At 39.5% G+C, this 17930-nt stretch overlaps 1 protein-coding gene across 1 annotated transcript in view; it reads left to right on the top strand.

Moving 5' to 3' along the window:
• Nucleotides 1–17930, top strand: part of LY75 (lymphocyte antigen 75) — a 47581-nt gene that overhangs the window by 26471 nt on the left and 3180 nt on the right. The window contains exons 21-34 of the mRNA XM_054207755.1: nt 955–1091; nt 2162–2267; nt 4278–4438; nt 5114–5243; nt 7738–7964; nt 9703–9871; nt 11095–11256; nt 12191–12313; nt 12756–12950; nt 13322–13542; nt 14651–14825; nt 15327–15494; nt 16774–16896; nt 17326–17493. Coding sequence (XP_054063730.1) covers nt 955–1091; nt 2162–2267; nt 4278–4438; nt 5114–5243; nt 7738–7964; nt 9703–9871; nt 11095–11256; nt 12191–12313; nt 12756–12950; nt 13322–13542; nt 14651–14825; nt 15327–15494; nt 16774–16896; nt 17326–17493 — 2265 coding nt within the window. The remainder of the gene's footprint in view (nt 1–954; nt 1092–2161; nt 2268–4277; nt 4439–5113; nt 5244–7737; nt 7965–9702; nt 9872–11094; nt 11257–12190; nt 12314–12755; nt 12951–13321; nt 13543–14650; nt 14826–15326; nt 15495–16773; nt 16897–17325; nt 17494–17930) is intronic.

Raw genomic sequence — 17930 nt, 5'->3', positions numbered from 1 at the left:
ATCTGATTGAATTTTGACTCATTTATTTCTTCCTGAGGGTCGAAGCGATGATGATATTTCTTGATGACCAGAGGCAAACCTGACTTCAGATGACAATTTTTTATGATTGATTGTCATTTATTTTGTGATATAAATTGATAACGGTGAAATATAGTTTTGGTGGTTACCTTTTTGTGTTTATGCTACATACTATGAAAATTAAGTGTTAGAGTTGTGTGTGTTAGAGGAGCCTGACTGAATACTTGCAACCACATACGCATCTGGAGATGCAAATTTCATGAAGTAGTGGAGTCATACTGGAAGAGGCACACAAAGTCATGGAAATGCCACCGGGTGGTACTTGAAGCTTCTTATTTCCTTTTTTCAATGTTGTTTTGTATTGAGGAAGATGTGTAACCCCTGGAGAACAATTAGTTCCTCCTGTCTACTACCATTTTGCTCTTTAAAGCACATTATTCTGTTGTATGCTCCTGCCCTGTTTTCATCACTATTAGCCAAAAATTGCTCTTAACTAGGAAGCCAGTCCAGTTACTGTAGGAGTCATGTAAAGCAGCAGGCCAGATGCTCTCCATATGGGTGTTAAAGGATTCCTTTTGGCTTTAGTGACCTTCAGGTCACACACCCTCTATGCCAGGATATTAGTCCTTGTATTCAAAATCTTCTTATTTCATGATTTTTCTGTTTGAAGTTTCCTCTGCCTGTGCGAAGTGTTACTACTGGAAGTAAGGGATCAGACTCTGGATCTGTAGGAAATTATATCACTGTCTGTTATAAATCATTTATGTTTGTCTTTTGCTGTTACTTTTAATGCTTTAGATTTCATAGTACTTCACTGTGGTTGCACTGAAAAGGACCTCACTTCAGACTGGTCTTTGTCATGTCATAAAGTATGGATGGCAATCGGAGCGTGATAGGAATTACCGTAACTGTTTTTTAAAACTTCTATTTCTGCAGACTACCCAGTTAACTGTAACGTGAAACTGCCCTTCATCTGTGAAAAAAATAATGCCTCCTTACTAGAGAAACATGATCCCAGTTACCGCCCAGTCAGAGGAGGTTGCCCTAAAGATTGGCATCAGTTCCGGAATAAGGTACAGAGATAATACAGAGCAATCCTCCTTACCTATTTTTCATAGTCTGGTAAGATGGAGTGCCCCACTGAAAGATGCGAGGAAGTAGCAGCTGTGTTCAGGAGTGGACTGAGAGGTGGCTTTTGAAAATTAAATGCAGTGATTAAAATAATCCACCCCCCCGACCTTCCTCTTCTCTGTCCCTTATTTAGGATTGATAGTTTCTTAATTTCCAAGCAGTAAATTTCAGGTTTTTTGCTTTCCCATCACCACACGTTTAGGTCCACGGATGTTGGTTGTATTGTCTAATCTTGGACTCTGCTTTGGAGGAAGAGAAGGGATTAGAAAGGGAGAGGATGAGGTTTCTGTGGCAGAAGCATCTTGATTCTCTTGCTGAGTAATCATAGGCAGGCAGCAAGTTGGCAGATGCTTGGCTTCCTAAGCTGCCTTAAGGACTTAACTCACTTAAGCATTAGAAGGAGCTTTTAAGAACGAACCAACAGAGGTCAGAAGCCATATTATAGTATAATCTCAGTACTGTCTTCCAAGGTAGTCACCTAAAGTCTTAGTGAGACTGATTGCTGTTATTTGGCCCACCATTATTCTGTAGATAAGAAGGAGTGTGCATCAGATCTGCACGTTACATTGTGCCAAGGTTTGCAAATGTACTTCATATCACTGTAGAATGTAGCTTTCGAGTTCCCATGCAGTTTCTCCCGAAAGGTAACAGGTTACAGTACAGGTTCCTGGCCCAACCCTGTCGACTTCAGAATTCAGGTATGAATTCCCATTCTTAAAACAGTACGTGATCCTGGTGTAGCCAATTAAAAATTACTGAATTATAATCCTCAGCAAATGAGGAGCTATCCAGTGGGATTGTTCATCATTTTATATTTAGCTATTCTGTTGAATCTAATAAGAAATGCATGCCGCTAGTACCAGTTCCTTTGCTTTCTGAGAAAAATAATTATGTTTTATTGCAGGAAATGAGAAGTGACTTTTTAGGGTTGACTTAAGAACCTTTTCTTACAAGTTATTTCTTAGAAAGCAATGATATGATGAAAACCAGTTTCATTGTGTTTATTTTGCAGTGTTTTATGAAGATGAAACCTGAATATTTAACATTTAATGCAGCTAATGAAAAGTGTGTAACTTTTGGAGGCACTCTTCCATCCATCTCAAATCAAGCTGAGCAAGGTACGATGGTGAACTGGGGGCGCTTCTAGTATGCAACTTCTCTTCCAAATTCAGTGTTGTTCTGCTGAAGAACTTGAGCATAAAATCATTTAGTTATCTACAGGCATGCTGGGAGCATTCTAGAAATCCAAGGCCAGTTAAAAATGTGTTGTCTGTTGTTGTTTGCGTCCCCAGAAACATTACTTGGAAATGCAGTCAGCAGACATTTGAGTCAGTTCAAAGAGCAGCTTCTCTGTATGATCTTAACTTGTTATAAAAAGAAAAATTTGTAAAACTTTGCATTTAAGGGTTGAGGATTGAATGGTCACCACTGAATGAAGCATTCCCAAGTTAAAACATAGCTGAGACTGTAGACGTTGCACTGGGAAAACCACCTTAGGAGCTGCTCCCAAGACAAGCTCAGCTGTCTGTGTGGGGACGAGATGGCAAACACATTGCCTGCTAGAGCGCATAGGACCCTCTCTGTCTAAGTGTGCTGAGCAGTTTAACGTGGCAGTGTGTCTAAACTGGCCACCTGCAAGCTGTCCAGGACACTGACAGGGGATGGAAGGCAAGGGGACTGCAAAACAGAGCTCTTCCACCCTTGGGACCTGCCTCTCGGCTGTCATATAAACTAGAGTCATCGAGGTGAATGCAGTGAGGAAGAAATGTGTTCGCATCGGCGCTAAGTAATGTTCAGCGGTAAACTGCTGAATGAGACAGCTGTATTTGCACCTGGATTCTTGTGGATAACTAACAGTGCTCCGCGGGTTTATCTGAAGTAGCTCATTTGAATTCTGTACTGTGCACCGAGCATGTTTTCTTTATAAACAAATAACCTCTTGCCAAATGGAATATTGGGACTGGGAAGTGGTCTAGGGGGGGCCATTAGTGTACCTGCAGGTAGCAGCTGAATGGTGATTTTTTTTTTTTTTTTTTTTTGCTATTATTGGGGAGGAATAGGGTTGTAATCATACAGTAATATACATGTCTGAAACCTGTGTGGTTTTGGATGCTTTTAAGATTGCAAAAGAGTAGCCATTCTGAAATCTTACACAGGGGGATCTTCTGTCTGGTTTGGTGCGTATGGAAGTGTTTGTTATTGTTTCTTGTTTGTTTTTCTTCCTTCCCTGTGGGGGAGGCAGTCTATATGGAAGGAAGTCACAGTCCTCTTAAAGAAGCATGGCTCTTTCTGTAGGCTGGCTAGCTCTGACATGTAAATATTCAATGCCTTTGTCTAGCTCAGAAAATAGGCTGAGGCTAGTCTGGCATGTGGCCAATAGTTAAGACATGTCAGCAGTAGCTAATTATGTAGGTTCAATTTGTCTTCCTAATCTAGACAAGCTCAGTGAATGCCTTTGGTGGCTGAGGGGTTCCCAAAGCCCACTGTTGGGTGCCAGAATGCTCACTAAGAGGGGTCTCATTTAAGGTGTTCCTGGCTGAATTTTTTCAAACTAAACCTCACTTCCTTTGTCCTGTCCTGCTTCCTCTGGTGGTGGGGTGGGCAAACTCTGCCGGAATCCAAGGAATGGCTCTGATTTGTGGTATACATCAGTAGGAGAGGAAGATGGGAGATCAAACTTCCTCAGTCAATTCACAGAATCTTCAGGGTTGGAAAGGACCCTTAAGGTCATCGAGTCCAACCAATTCAGAGAGGGCAGGAGGGAGCTCTTCTAGTATCTCTGCAGGGAGACAATAGAAGATCTTGCAGACCCTGGGGAAAACCAGCTTCTGAAATTTGGGTGGAAGTGCAAGAATACAAAGTGTTCAGAGAAACAGGTTAAATCCACTCCTTGCTCCTCAGACGAGAATTTGGAGGATGAATACCAATAGTCTGCTCCTTTCAGATAAAATCAACATGAAAGCTGCTATCTTATGGAAGGAAAGGATGATAAGCATTTGGCAATCATAAAGGGCTGGGAAAATGAAGTTAATACAAATGGGGGTTGCATTATCTTACGTGAAGTGTTTTTTCAGATGTTTACCGTGGTTCTGAACCACAATATGTACATTTACTGTTCTGCTCAACAGATCATATAACGTCCTTGCTTCCTGGTATGCCAAAAGATATTTGGATTGGTTTGCAGTTTCTGTTCAGCACAAGGGAAAACAAATGGATAGATGACAGTAGACTGTTGTATAGTAACTTTCACCCACTCTTGACGGGAAGACTAAGGAAAATTCCACTGGACGTAAGTTCGGACTTTTGACTTCTCTTGACTATAGAGTGATGAAACTTGGAATATTGACTGTATGAAAAAAAAAAAAGATCCAAAACGTATGTTAACAGATGACATTCCCCAGTTAGTGGTTTTAATTGGCAAACAGGGTGACTGACAATAATGGAGTTCTGTTTAGCTTTATTTGGATGACAACTGAACTGAGATATGAAACACTGAAGGATGAAGGAAAAAAGCTGAAACAACTCTGTAGGGACTCTCTTGGAACTTTTATTTGCAATTTAAAGACTGCATGAAAACAGTCATCGAAAAGATGTCATCAGTAATACTTGGTTCAGTTACATGAAGAATGCATCTGTGAACCATTATACATCGGTATTTTGCTCGCTGCTCTACCCAAGGTGAAACATAACAAATTTAGTCGAATCACACCTTCAAACAAGATATATTTTAAGTGTTAAATCATTTCATTTAACATTCTCCCCCATATTTAACTTACAAATTCTTTTTGAGTCCAGGCACCTGATAGTCTTTGTAAAATAGGTAAGCTGTATTGCACCACTCCTTTGAAACTTCTTAAACGAGTTCAGACAGCTCAGGTTTTCCGAGCCTCGTGTTACTTCACCTTCTCTACACAAGCATGTTTATGCATTATTTGAGTCCGATAAGCATTTTTCTGGCTTTCAGCTTTTTGATGAAGAATTTAACAATCAGTGTGGTGTAATCCTCAATGATCCCAAATCACAGTATGTTGGAACATGGAATTTCACTGCTTGTGCTGACAGACACTTCTTGGGTATATGCCAGCGGCCTACAGGTAAGTCTGAAGAGTCAAAATAAATTACAGCCAGAGTCTGCAGTTAAGATACGTGTACCAGGAGACCTTTAATGCATGTAAATTGTTGCACTTGAAGAGCAAGATTCTTGTAGAGACTCAGAAGGTAAATTTTGGAAAAGCAGAGTGTGGAGGATCATCTGGGACCTATTTTATCAGCCTTTTGGAGTTTTTCCCCTTTGTTTTTCATAGCCCGGTTCAAAGGGAATCTGTTTTCCTGAGAGACTCTGTGTGGTTTCAATGGAACCACACTTCAGCAGATGGGGCTTTAATGCTCTGTGGGTATAGAGGTGATGTACATCAAGGGGTGGAACAAGTGACTCGTTTTTCCTCTTCAGAACTTTGGAAGTGAGAAGCCCTGAGAAGGAATCTTGCAATATTTGTATCCTCCTTAAACATATCCTGTGTTTTTTAGCACTACCAGAATATGAGGTATCATATACTCTTAATGTTGAAATCGGTCTCCCCAGAGCAAACCCTGTGGGCGTACATGGAGAGTGCTAATTTGGAGTGATGCATCTTTCCCTAGCTTCGTACAGATCCGTTGGTGTGAGTGGGTTTTCTTAATCTGAACTAAAAATAATATTCTGATGTAGCCGTGTGGGTTGGTCGACATTCATTACTGGAATCAGATCAAACGCATATAGCTATTACACGCATTTAATTACTGCTATGAGCTAATGTTCAGCATACCCACTTCTGAGTATGTTCCTCTATGTAAATAATCCTCTTCAGTAACTAACATGCTGTTCTCTAAAATAAAAAACCCAAAAAAACAGGTGTGCAAAGCACCCAAGAATGTGCCCACCTTCTTCATTCTCAAATACTCAGAGATTTCCCCCTCCATTTAACACAAAAAATCTTCTTTACTTCAGTGCCAAATACTTCAGAAATTCCAAGTGTCCAGATTAGAAGTCTGGATGGAAGAGATGTAGTCATGAACATTCGAAAAGGAGGGGTTTTATTAATATGAGGTCGACAATGTATCTGTGTAGATCAATATCTTACTAGTCAGAGCTGACTAAAATACTAAGCACTCCTTTCTAACTACAGCTGTAGAAGGTTAATGAGAAGGGGTTTTGGACTGCCAGAGAATGTGTCCTGGTACGGTCTGGTCTTATATCATCATTGTATTAGGGATCTAAGGATAATTCTGGCTGGAAGGGACCTCAGCAGGGTGCAGGGATAGCTATGAGAGAGTCCAGGTTGCCTAAGGCTTTATCCTAGGGAAAAAGATGATTCAGGTTCCTGGGAAATCTTGGCATGATTGTGATTTGCAGAACTTCTTGAGATGTTAATCATCAGCAATTACTTCTTTCAAAAATGGACACTTTCCTTACTACCTTGTTTCCAGTTTGGTACCCCTTGATGTGTGATGGCACCCTTGGTTCCGTGGTTCTTTTTTTGTAGCTGTTGACTAAGTGAAAGCATTTGGCAGCAGACACAAACCACTTCTAACGAAGTTTCAGCCTTGTCACTTTTCTGATCTATTGAGAGCTGTAAATTGCGTATAAATATCAAATTAATACTATGTTTCTGTCTTCTCGTGTTTTGGAAAATGGCCCTGTCAGCCTGTTAATCAGCCATTTATATCCTCTTATTTATAGAGTGCTTTTTAATTCCCCCCGCCCCGTGAGCCTTTTTCTGCTTGAGATACTCTAAATGTCAGGGGTTTACTCCCTTTTGAAAAGCCAATTTATTTTTGGTTTTGGATAAAATTTTTGGGCTTCCCAGGTTTGCATGCTTTAATTTACCACCCGTGGGAATGTTCACATCTTTTATTAACTGCAGTTGCTATGCATCGCTGAGCTGTATGCCTTCAGTATGATGCTGATAACTGATAACATTCGGTGCTTAGAGCACAAATCGTGAATTATACCCCTCCCTGTGTAAGGTGGATTTTCTGCAATTAGTTAAGCACACGTGGAGGCAAAATCAATTCCCACTATACCCATGGATGGCAGTAAGGAATTCTGGGACTGTGCTGGACACTGCAAGATCTGCATAGACCATTTTTGTGGCTCATTAGATTCGCGTAAGCATAAATCCACAGTCTCCACAGAGATAAATGAGTCAAGTTTGGCTGTTGCTATATAGCAGCAGAGCAGTCGCTCTCTCCCATTCTTGTATTTAATTAGAGTTCTAGAATATGTTTTTAATTGAATAAATAGGATTCTTAACATTTACCAGTTAGTTAAAAATAGTAAATATAAAAAGATGTGAACCTAAGTTGAGAGATATATATAAAAATAGATTTGGTGAAAATAATCCTTCTTATTTTTTTCTTTTATATATTTTCTATATAAAGTGTCAAAGATACTTGCTTCTAACTATAATCACTAGCATAATCTACTGTCTAAGAGTTATTTTGGGGGGAATTCAAGCAGGTTTTTGTGTTTGTTACAGAGAAATTGGGAGTTTAAAATATATTCCAGTGTCTAACCACCTAATAACTGGATTTCTTTCTTATGTATAGGAACTGCTGATAACCAGGCAGAGCAAGTCTTTAATGAAACATTGACCTATCAAGATGTTCAATACATGGTCATTCTGAAGAATTTGTCCTGGAATGATGCCATGGCTGCATGCATAAGTAACAAGATGCAGCTGGTGAGCATCACAGATCAGTTCCAGCAGGCTTTTCTTGCTGTTCAGGCTGCCCTTCGTAATCACCCACTGTGGATTGGACTCTTCAGCAGAGACGTAAGTTTTATTTTCCCCTCACCCTGTGGCTTAAGGTAATTTTTAGAGCTGTGTGAAACAGAAACTGGGATAAAAAAAATTGCAATGAAAATATAACTTCTGGAGTGACTGTTTTCACTTAGGGATAACCATCTGGAAGGTCTCAAGATTAATATTCTAAATCTTCAGTTTTCCAAGTTATATAGTTGTTGAACTCCACTGGACAGATTGATGATGAGTAGACAATTCTTTTAAAATATTATAGAATCAAGGGGGATATATTGTAGGGTACCAGCATCACAGATCACTGAATCATCTTTGTGTCTCTTGTTAATGAACATCGTTGCCACTGTTTACAGTACCACTCTAGAAAGACAGCCCAAAATCTGTTTTAAAAGGAAGAAACTAGAAGTGGCAAGTAAAATCTAAAATGAATCATTGAGCACTTCTCTGGAGATAACATTTCTAAAGCTTAACTTAGACTCTGTTGTTACTTCATGTTATTTGTGCCTTCATTTTGAGTTAGAGGGAGATATCTCTGAGATAGATCAGTGGATTATTATTTTTTTTTCCTGTTTGTTTTGTCTTCAGAAAAGTCAATACAGGAGGTACTACTTAGCCTTTATTAGCCAGAGGACCTCTTGAAGATCCTCATTGTGGATCGAGAGCTTTCTCAGCTGTTAATGAAATGGCTTGGGTTTGCTTGCAGGGTTTATCTTTTTTGTCAAGCACATGAGTCTTGAGAAAATTGGAAGAAAAAAGGTAAAATTTATTTGAGAAGTGCCTTAGCTACAAAGGCTGATGGTGCGCTCTCAGCCTCTGTGGTGTTGTGATCTTCCTAAGTCAGGAATGGGCACCGAGTATTCTAGGCAAAGTAGCAGGGGGGAAATAGAAATTTGGGTATATACTTTATCGATAATACATTTTAAAGGAAACAAGCATTTAATCTTAGTGAACACAGGGAAACCAGAACAACCTATTTTTGCTCCTCTTTTGAATCTTTATCTGTAAGTGAAAATCAAATGATTCATTTTGCTGCGTACAACTCAGGCATGCACTAGCTTTTCACTATTGCAACACTTTGTTATTTGGGCAGAATTAAAAAGTCACATGAAAGGAAATTATAATGATACTGGTCAACAGAACTTGTTATTCCAGTGTTGGAATTATAGACGCAAGAGAAAGATACAAGATAAATTAAATTAAAAAGCGTCAGGGGGATTTCCTGAAGAAAACGTTTAAATATTAGATTCTTAAAGGATGGTGTGCTTGTTGTATGTAGGGTTTTTCTTACTAGCCCTGCATCCTCCAGGGCAGGAACACGTCTGATTTATTAAATCAGTTAAGTATTTAATAGATTATTTTCAACTCAGCATGGAGTAACTGAGACTGGGCCTTATTTTCAGATATTATCAGTTTTCCAGGACCAGATAATTATATCCACCATTGATTTGCAGATGAAAACGATGTAATACAGACACCTCATTGCCAGGCCTTCCTCCATAAGCACAGTAGTTAAGTAGCAACATTGGATAATTTGCCATCCGCTTCAGCTAAATCATATTTTTTGCAACTGCAAAACTTAACGAAGCTTGTTTTGTTGTGAGCGGCAGATCAGAACGCAAGGGCAGTGAAACACTTGTGGTTCTCACCAGAGACACTCTAAATGTGTAGGCAATGTAAATATATTACCGTGTCGTTTTCTGTACCTAATATTTTTTACTATGTAAGCTCATCCCTCTTACTTACACAATGTTAGGGTGGAAAACATTATGGCTGGCTGGATGGGAAACATGTTAGTTTTAGTCGCTGGTCTGATGATGATGAAGAAACAAGCGAAGAGTGTGTGTTTTTGGATACTGATGGCTTCTGGAAAACTTCTGACTGTTCCTCTGAAAATCGAGGTGCTATTTGCTACGCGTCAGAAAGTATGTATCCTAGCATAATACATACAAAAGCTGAACGTTGTTTTATTATGAAGCATATTTGCTAATTGCAGATTGTAACTTCAAAATTACAACTTTTTTTAACTTACGTTTCCTCGGACAAGCAGGTTTGCATGCCAGGAAAAAAAGAAGCAAACTTCAAATAGGGGGAGCATGCACCTGTTTGGTTTTAATCCACGTGTTCCTTAGAAATTAATTTGGCATGGGTGCTTTGGGCCAGGCTGTACCCTTTATATCGTCAGCTGATTCTACCTTTGCGCTGTTTCTGTAAGATTGTTGCATACTAATCTCTCCCGCTTGCATGCGGAAGAGGATTCAGCTACCTCTCTACATCTTAACATCGGGACCTCCTGAAATCCCTTCAGACATGGAAGTCTGTACGGGGAGGAGGTACATGACTACCTGGAGAAGAAAGAGAGCAGGTAGTCACTGCTCTTTCTACACTGAAAGGTGTAAATTAGAGTCACCTGCAGTTCACAAAACCCTTCTAAATATATACCAATTACAGCAAGTCAGGTAGGGATATAGCAGGACATCTTTTTTTGAGGGGGATACATACATGGCACAGCCCCCTTCTGAAAAATAAACAAGATCTTTCTGAGAGATCATCACAGATTTCTTCCCTGTGAGACCATTATAATTTGTTTGGTTTTGGTTTTTTGGTTTTTTTTTTCCCGTAAGAGGACGCAGTTAAGCTATTGTTGTACATACTGAGTCACAGTGAAGTGTGCACTTGGCATTACGACATCCTTAACTATTTTGTGCTTGCACTGTGAGCAACTGCAGGAAGAGTCCTTCTCGCTTCCCAAGTATTACATAAAGCCACGGAACTGAGAAGTGTTACCAGCTACGAAGTATTAATTTTTTAATGGTGATCTGACTTCCTACAATAGGCAATAAGACCAATTTATTTATTGGTCCACACTTAGCACTTTTATGCAAGAATTTTATTCTTAAACCTGTATAATGCACTAATTACGAAAAGTTGTAAGCATCTGTATTCTTTGATAATGCTTACTGCTGGTTTTGTACTTAAAAAAATCACCGTTATGAGGAAACTGAAAGCAGCAATGTGTTATGCATTTAGAGGATGACGCTTAATTTGTCTTGCATGTTTCTGAATGGTACCTGAAAGAGTTCTGTGGTGTGTAAGGTTAAGCATTGTTATTAAATCGTGTCCTGGATGTCATCTTTCCCTTCTTCAGAGAAGACTGAAAAAGAACAAGTTACACAAGTGAAGTGCCCACATAAGATTAAAAATACGCCCTGGATATCATTTAGAAACAATTGTTACACTTTTATGATAACAAAAAATAGATGGAGAGAACTGAAGTCTCAAGAAGCTCATCATTTATGCAAGAAAATGAGTAAGTACTTTGTCATATTACAGGTATTTATGGACTTATATCAGCTGGAGGGAGATGAGTTTTAGATCTGAGTCACTGTCTTACAATGACAGCAAAGTGAGTGTTGAGAAAGGTTGTAGCATTTGGAAATGTGCGTTAGCGTTGCGCTGCCTAATGCCGTTTGCCCTTGCGCTGCTCTCATAAAAATTGCCAGAGCCATCGGTAGGAGAAACTGAGAGAGAGATGGCTAGGAGTTCTCAGATCTCTGAAAAATTGGAAAGCTGTGTTTGTGTTTTTTTTTCCTCTTTTAATTTTAAATAGGTTGGGTAACTGTTATCCCCTTGGCAACATTCTGGCTTTACAGTCACATTTAGTTCCTGGGGGTTCCCCCCCTGCCTCTCTTGCTTAGGTGAACACAATGAACAGTCTGAGAATAGTCAAATTCAGAAAAGCACGCGGGCTTTTCCTCTCCATCCTGAACAAAGCGTCAGCTTAGGAACAGCATCCCTCATATTAAACCATTGCTCATGCCACTTCAGACGTGCATCTTCCCAGAAGCTGTTTTTATTTTTCATGAACTGATTTCAAGTCAGTCTTTTTCGTAATACCGTTTCTCCACTAGGCAGTTCAAGAAAATCAGGGAAGGTTGCTGATATTTTTGTGTTCTATGCAGAGACTTTTTACTACATAGAACTTGAAGTGATAGTAGAACCCAAAAATATTTCTGGAGCTAATGTCTTTCATTTATCCACAAGACCGGGGAGGCACTGTTGGTAATACCTTTGAAAATTGTTTTTGCACTATTTGTTTAGTTATTATGTTATAAAGGTCTAGCCTTTACACATTCTTGACCTATCTGTAATAATCATTAACAACAATAGCAAAAAAATATTTAATTTATTTTATAACTGAAAGGTGAATTTGTAAGCAAGTAATTTTAAAAAATTTCCAACAGACCCAGAAGCATTTGTTCTGAGCGTTCGAGACGAAGAAGAGAATAACTTTGTTACTGAGCAGCTTCGTTCATTCAGCGGTCTGGCTATGTGGGTCTGGCTGGGTGTGATTTATGATGACAATGGTAAGATTTAAGTGTGGTTTTTTTTTTTTTTTCTTAACTGAATTGGAGGCAAAGTTTGCAGCATTTTAAGTGTATATTTCTTGCACGTTTCAGTATACAACTAAAGCCTAACCGAATGCAAACCTATAATAATGGTTTACATTTGTATTTATCTTCTAGCAGAAAATAACTGGACGTGCTTTCTGTTTGAGTGATAATTAGATCCACTATGTTCTGTTTAGTCTAGGTTTGATTTTGGGGGAAAGTGGGACTTAAAAGGGCCTGGATGGGTAATGCTAACATATATAGCATTGTATATGTAACTGATTTAGAGTAACTTAAGAGTGTTGCTGCATTTTTTTCCCAAAGTGAATATCTGTTAATGTCATTAATATATTCAAAGTGAAGTGGTATTTGTACACATAATGCCAATGTTTTCATAAATACGTAATGTTTTCCACAGATAAAGTTCTCAAGTGGTATGATGAAACTCACCTGACTTACAATAACTGGAGGCTGGGAAGGCCTGACATAAAGAAGAACAGCTTTTTTGCTGGTGTAAATCTTGATGGTTTTTGGGATATTTATAATTATTCTCAAAGTTGGCATGCTCATCACTACAATGTGTACAGTATTCTCGCCTGCAAAATCGAAAGGGGTGAGTAGTGGAGAAGACTTTGTGTAGTGTTGGATGAGGGTTGTAATTTAAGTCCTGGTTCTGCAGTACCTGCTATCTAAGGCTTTGGTTTTGCTCCCTGTGAAACGCATGGCATGGCAGGGGTGGGCTTCTGGGGTTATACGGTCAGTCTGTGCATCGCTGCTGTAATGCTCTCATCAGAGGAATATCTTTGCTGTTCTCCCCCATCAACTGCTCTCAGTGTTCAAAGTAGCAAAAGATAACTTGCTTGCTTGTACCAAACACTTGAATGCTTGACTTGCATTGACGTAGGTGGATTTTAATGCTTTCCGTATGTTCCTAGTAACATGAGTGAATTGCACAGAACTTCTCGTCTTATTCTTTGAAATTAGGACCCCAACAGCACAAGCCTCCATTGCCTGAGTCTATTCCACACGGAAACAGGACATACAGGATCCTTCAGAAAAAGTTAACATGGTATGAGGCATTGAGAGAATGCAAACACAATAGGAGTGATTTAGCGAGCGTACACAGCGAATCACAACAGTTATTTCTAGAAGACATTGTCAAGCAGGATGGCTATCCTCTGTGGCTTGGGCTGTCCATTCATGATGTAAGTATATGCTGTTGGTAACCTCAGTAACAGAGCTTGTAAATAGTTTTCTGCACAGGATAGGAAATATTTTCTGATGCTTTTTTCCAGTTTCTCATAATTTCTGTTCCATGTACTAAATTACCTACTTTTTCAACCCCATGTAACGTGTTAAAGAATATTACATTTTAGTGTATGTAGCCACACTGAGATATTTTTCCGAATCCTTGAAATTTTAAATAACGTAAAGGTCTCACATCGTGCCTTGTGGCACAAGGAAGTGCAGTTTGCAACAGTACCTTTGGGGCCTCCAGACTTATGGCCCTCTGTAGGATCGGATTCCATCAGCAAATAGAGTCAGACAAGGCTGTATGGAGCCTGTTGAGTCCGGGTCAGGACTGGCTCTCCAAGGCAGTTCAGGAACTGGCTCTCTAGCAAGTTACGTGTCCCTTCTCCCAGGAGGCAAAGCCGGAGGCAGCTGCAGATCTTCCTCCTCCTCTGTCTGCTTAACCTTGGAGCCAAAAGTTTGTGGCCCCAACCCTGCTCCCCAGACCTGGCCATGGCAGTTAAATGGCAAAAATATCCCTCTGTGTGATTTCTACGCATACCTTTGCTACCTCTGCCCCTCCTTTGGTCTGAATGGGTCCCTCTGCTTCTCACAACTTGACCTTTCATTGTCTCGAGTTTCCAGCAGTGACTCTGAAGTAGGAGCTAGCACAGCAAACCGTTCCCGAGCTGGCCAGCTTTACTCAGCGAGGCCGTCTCGACAGTTTAGCAGTTTGCAACCTATCTAATAACGTTCCTAGCAAGGAAGACAGACTGCTTAAATGAAACAGCAGGATGAAGTTGAGAGAGATGTTCCCTGTAGAATAAAACAAGGCACATCGCAGGTTTACAGACACGCTGCACCACTCAGTTCCCACAAATAAGCAGGATTTCTATGTTAAGAATTGATTGGACGTGATTGGAAAATGCACACTATGTTGTACATTTATTTAGTATGGATTTAGAAAATGAGGCCACCTGTATTTTAATTTATCACTCTACAAGAGATAAATGTTGCTACATGACTTACTAATGACTGACAAGATTTAAACCACAACTATATGTGGGGTTTTTCTTTAATTAGGGAAGTAAAGCTAATTTTGAATGGTCAGATGGAAGCGACTTTGACTATTATCCTTGGGAATTAGAGAACTCAAATACTACTGAGAACTGTGTTCTGTTGGATACTAAAGGATCTTGGAACCGTACAAAATGTACAAGTGTTGCTGAAGGTGCCATTTGCTATAGCACTCCAAACAGTAAGTGTTATTTTTAATATTTTGCATATTTTGTCTCTACATGTTGCATTTAGAACTAGAAATGAAGGCTGAAATACAACACATGATTCCCTCTTTAAGAAGAGTTGTCTATCAGGAACAATAAACCGCTTTTTAATACTTAAGGGAGATTAATTCTCTCCATTCCAGTAGTGAAAATCTGAACCAATCCTGGTCACTTTTTGCTCACCTGTGATACCAATATCAAACTATATGCATCCTTTCTGAACAGTAATCCTTATCAAACACATGCACCAAACTTCAAAACCCCCTAAAAGGCAAGAAAAAATGGCTCCCGAGCCTTTGGGACTTGTCTTATGCTCGCCTGCAAATAAATTCATCTGACACATGAAGAAGGAATTGAATCATGGTTGTTGGGAGAAGTAGTCAGTAAGTTAATACTTACTGTCCTGTTACTACAAAGAGACTGTGCACAAACTGCTGAGGCAGAAATAACATCAATTTATTTTTTTTTCTTTGCAGAGAGACAATTACAGCCAAAGCAAGTGAGCAGAGCTCCAGGGTGCCCACAAACTAGCGGTACCCTACAATGGATACAGTATAAGGATCACTGTTATGCATTTGACATGGCGTTCTACAATTTCTCAGTATATAACGTGGAAGATGCTAAGAAAGTCTGCCAGAAACTGAGTATGTTTAGACTCGTTATCACATTGCAACTTGTAATCAATTCATTATTTGAAAAGAAGAAAGAAAAAAAAACAACAAACCCCAACCAAAAAACCTATACTGGTTATACTTCAGTTTTCATGCTTCTTTAGCTTAGGAAAAGTAATAGCGAGCTTCATTTTTGAACATCTGATTAAGGTTCTTGATAAAACTCTACAATGTGCTGATTGTTTGGCACATGGATATCTGCCTGTAAAATGCAGAGAGCCATTGATAGAGGATTCAGGAATGTAAGGCTTACAGTTTGGAGGAAACCATTTTATTTGCATACAATTAACTTTATTGTATTTTGAAGTTAGTGGTATTAGCAGTGCTTTCTTATTATATGCTTGCATTATCTGCTTGCTAATAGTGAGCTTGCTAACCTATCAAATGGTTCAAAGTACATACTTCATAGATACTATTATTAAAGCATATAACATCACTAAAAATTTTATGTCAAATTAAAGGATTTTCTCTCTTCTTTGGTAAGCTATGTGGGGTATTGTGGAAGATGATGTTAAGCAGTCTCACAGGATTTTTAATCACCTTCTTAGCGTAGAAGCTAGTGACTGTCATAACTTTTATTGAATTATGTTATGACGTGAAGTTGAACTCGCTCTGTAGGATGAAAAAGAAGAATGCAAGGAGTCCCAGTCCTGGATGCAGTTTTCTATTGAGTCCTACTGGCCTGGTAGTTGAAAGAGAAAGTGATCTTTCTCTAAACTTAAGCTTCTGGCATATATTTGTATGTACTTTTAAAGAATGGGTACACTCTGAGCCTGTCTCCAGTATACACTTTCCTCCCTCTTATTCCTTATAATACTCTGTATAAAGACCCAAGGCACAATGAGGGACTGATTTAGAAATTGACTTGACTCAGCAGAATGCTGAGCTTTTGTTCAACTATATTTTTGAAAAGGGCTTATTACTTGGGCAAGTCTAGTAATTCTGAATGTGCCATATCTTTTGATACCTTCCATGTATGAAGTCCACAGCTGCAGTAAGTTTATTCCCACTTTATTTTGTATGACCTGCTTGAGTAACCAGTCATGTGAAGCAGTCTTGTATAACGTGCTGTATTTTAGGAAATAGGGGGGGGTTATGTCTCTATTCTGCAGATTACCTCAAGCTAATTTCACAAGCCCAGATCAGCAAATCTTTTCTCATAATAATTGTTCCCACAGAAAACTCAATGTACAAGCGCAATGAAAAAAATCTCTGAAGTTATAATTCCTGACCAGTTTCCTCTTCCCCGTAGATCCCTCATCAACCCTGCTGACTATAGGGGATGCTGAAGAAAATGCATTTGTGAGCACACACATAAAGGAAAACGATCTCATCACCAAGAACGTGTGGCTTGGCCTCGCTCAGAGCTCCAAGGGTAATAAATAGCAACTGTGTACGAGCATGAGTGTTTCATGTGGTAAATAAACCCACATAAATCCTCAAATAAGAATACAGTTTTGTAGTGTTGATAACCTACAGTCACTGCTGCCTGAGGTTGGAATCCCTCATTTAGCATTATGAAGCCTTTTGGACTTCATTGTAGATTAAGTCTTTTCTGTTGCACGCCTAAGATAATCAGGAGGCACTGAAATTTGTTTTCCCCAATGCTGTCGTTGGTGCCTAATACTTAAGCTGCAAATGCATCAAAGCCATGTGTTCATATTTACTGCTTTTAATATACAGGATAGTCAGTCAGCCCTGTTCCTTTTCACAATGTAAAGAAGTGAATAGATTGTGAATGAGATTGTGTAGCATTACAGCGTGTTTTGGTGATCTAAACTAAGCAAATTTTTTTTCCTAACAGATCAGTCCCTGAACTGGCTTGACGGCTCATCAGTTAATTACGCCAACTGGGAAAACAGAACTGCAGAAGTCAATGAAAAATGCAGCGTTATCCTGTCCACAACTGGCACGTGGTCCAAAGTTGACTGCAGTCAGAGTCAAAGCAGAGTGGTTTGTAAAGCTCCTTTAGGTATGGAAGCATTGATTTTAGCAGAGACTGAATTTTGCAGTGACTATATTCAGGATTTTCTTTTTTTGGTGAGGAAAGTCTGTGTTGAAATAGTGAAAGTGCAATTCACTATCAAGTATCTCTGCTTAAGCAAGAGCCTTCTTTTGCTGTTTTGCTGTGAAATTGCATTCAGGGACAAATTCTCTAGGAATTTACTCCTCCTGCTCTCACTATCTGCTTAAAGGGTAAGGGAGAGAACAGAAATTTCCACTTAAAAGAGAGCATAGAGTAGTTGCTGTCGCTTCGTACCAGAGGGTATCTCTCATGGGTGAATCTGCGTAGGTGGGAACAGAAAGACTTTGGAAACGGGTGCCCACAGCTCCAGGAAAAACTCAGACCTCGTGTTGCTTCCTCATGCTCTGCCGTGGCCAGGAGAGAAAGCGCTTACTTGGGTTCCT

This window comes from Rissa tridactyla, chromosome 7 (assembly GCF_028500815.1).
Source record: "Rissa tridactyla isolate bRisTri1 chromosome 7, bRisTri1.patW.cur.20221130, whole genome shotgun sequence".
Taxonomy (NCBI): Eukaryota; Metazoa; Chordata; class Aves; order Charadriiformes; family Laridae; genus Rissa; species Rissa tridactyla.
This window is presented reverse-complemented; position numbering and strand designations above follow the sequence as displayed.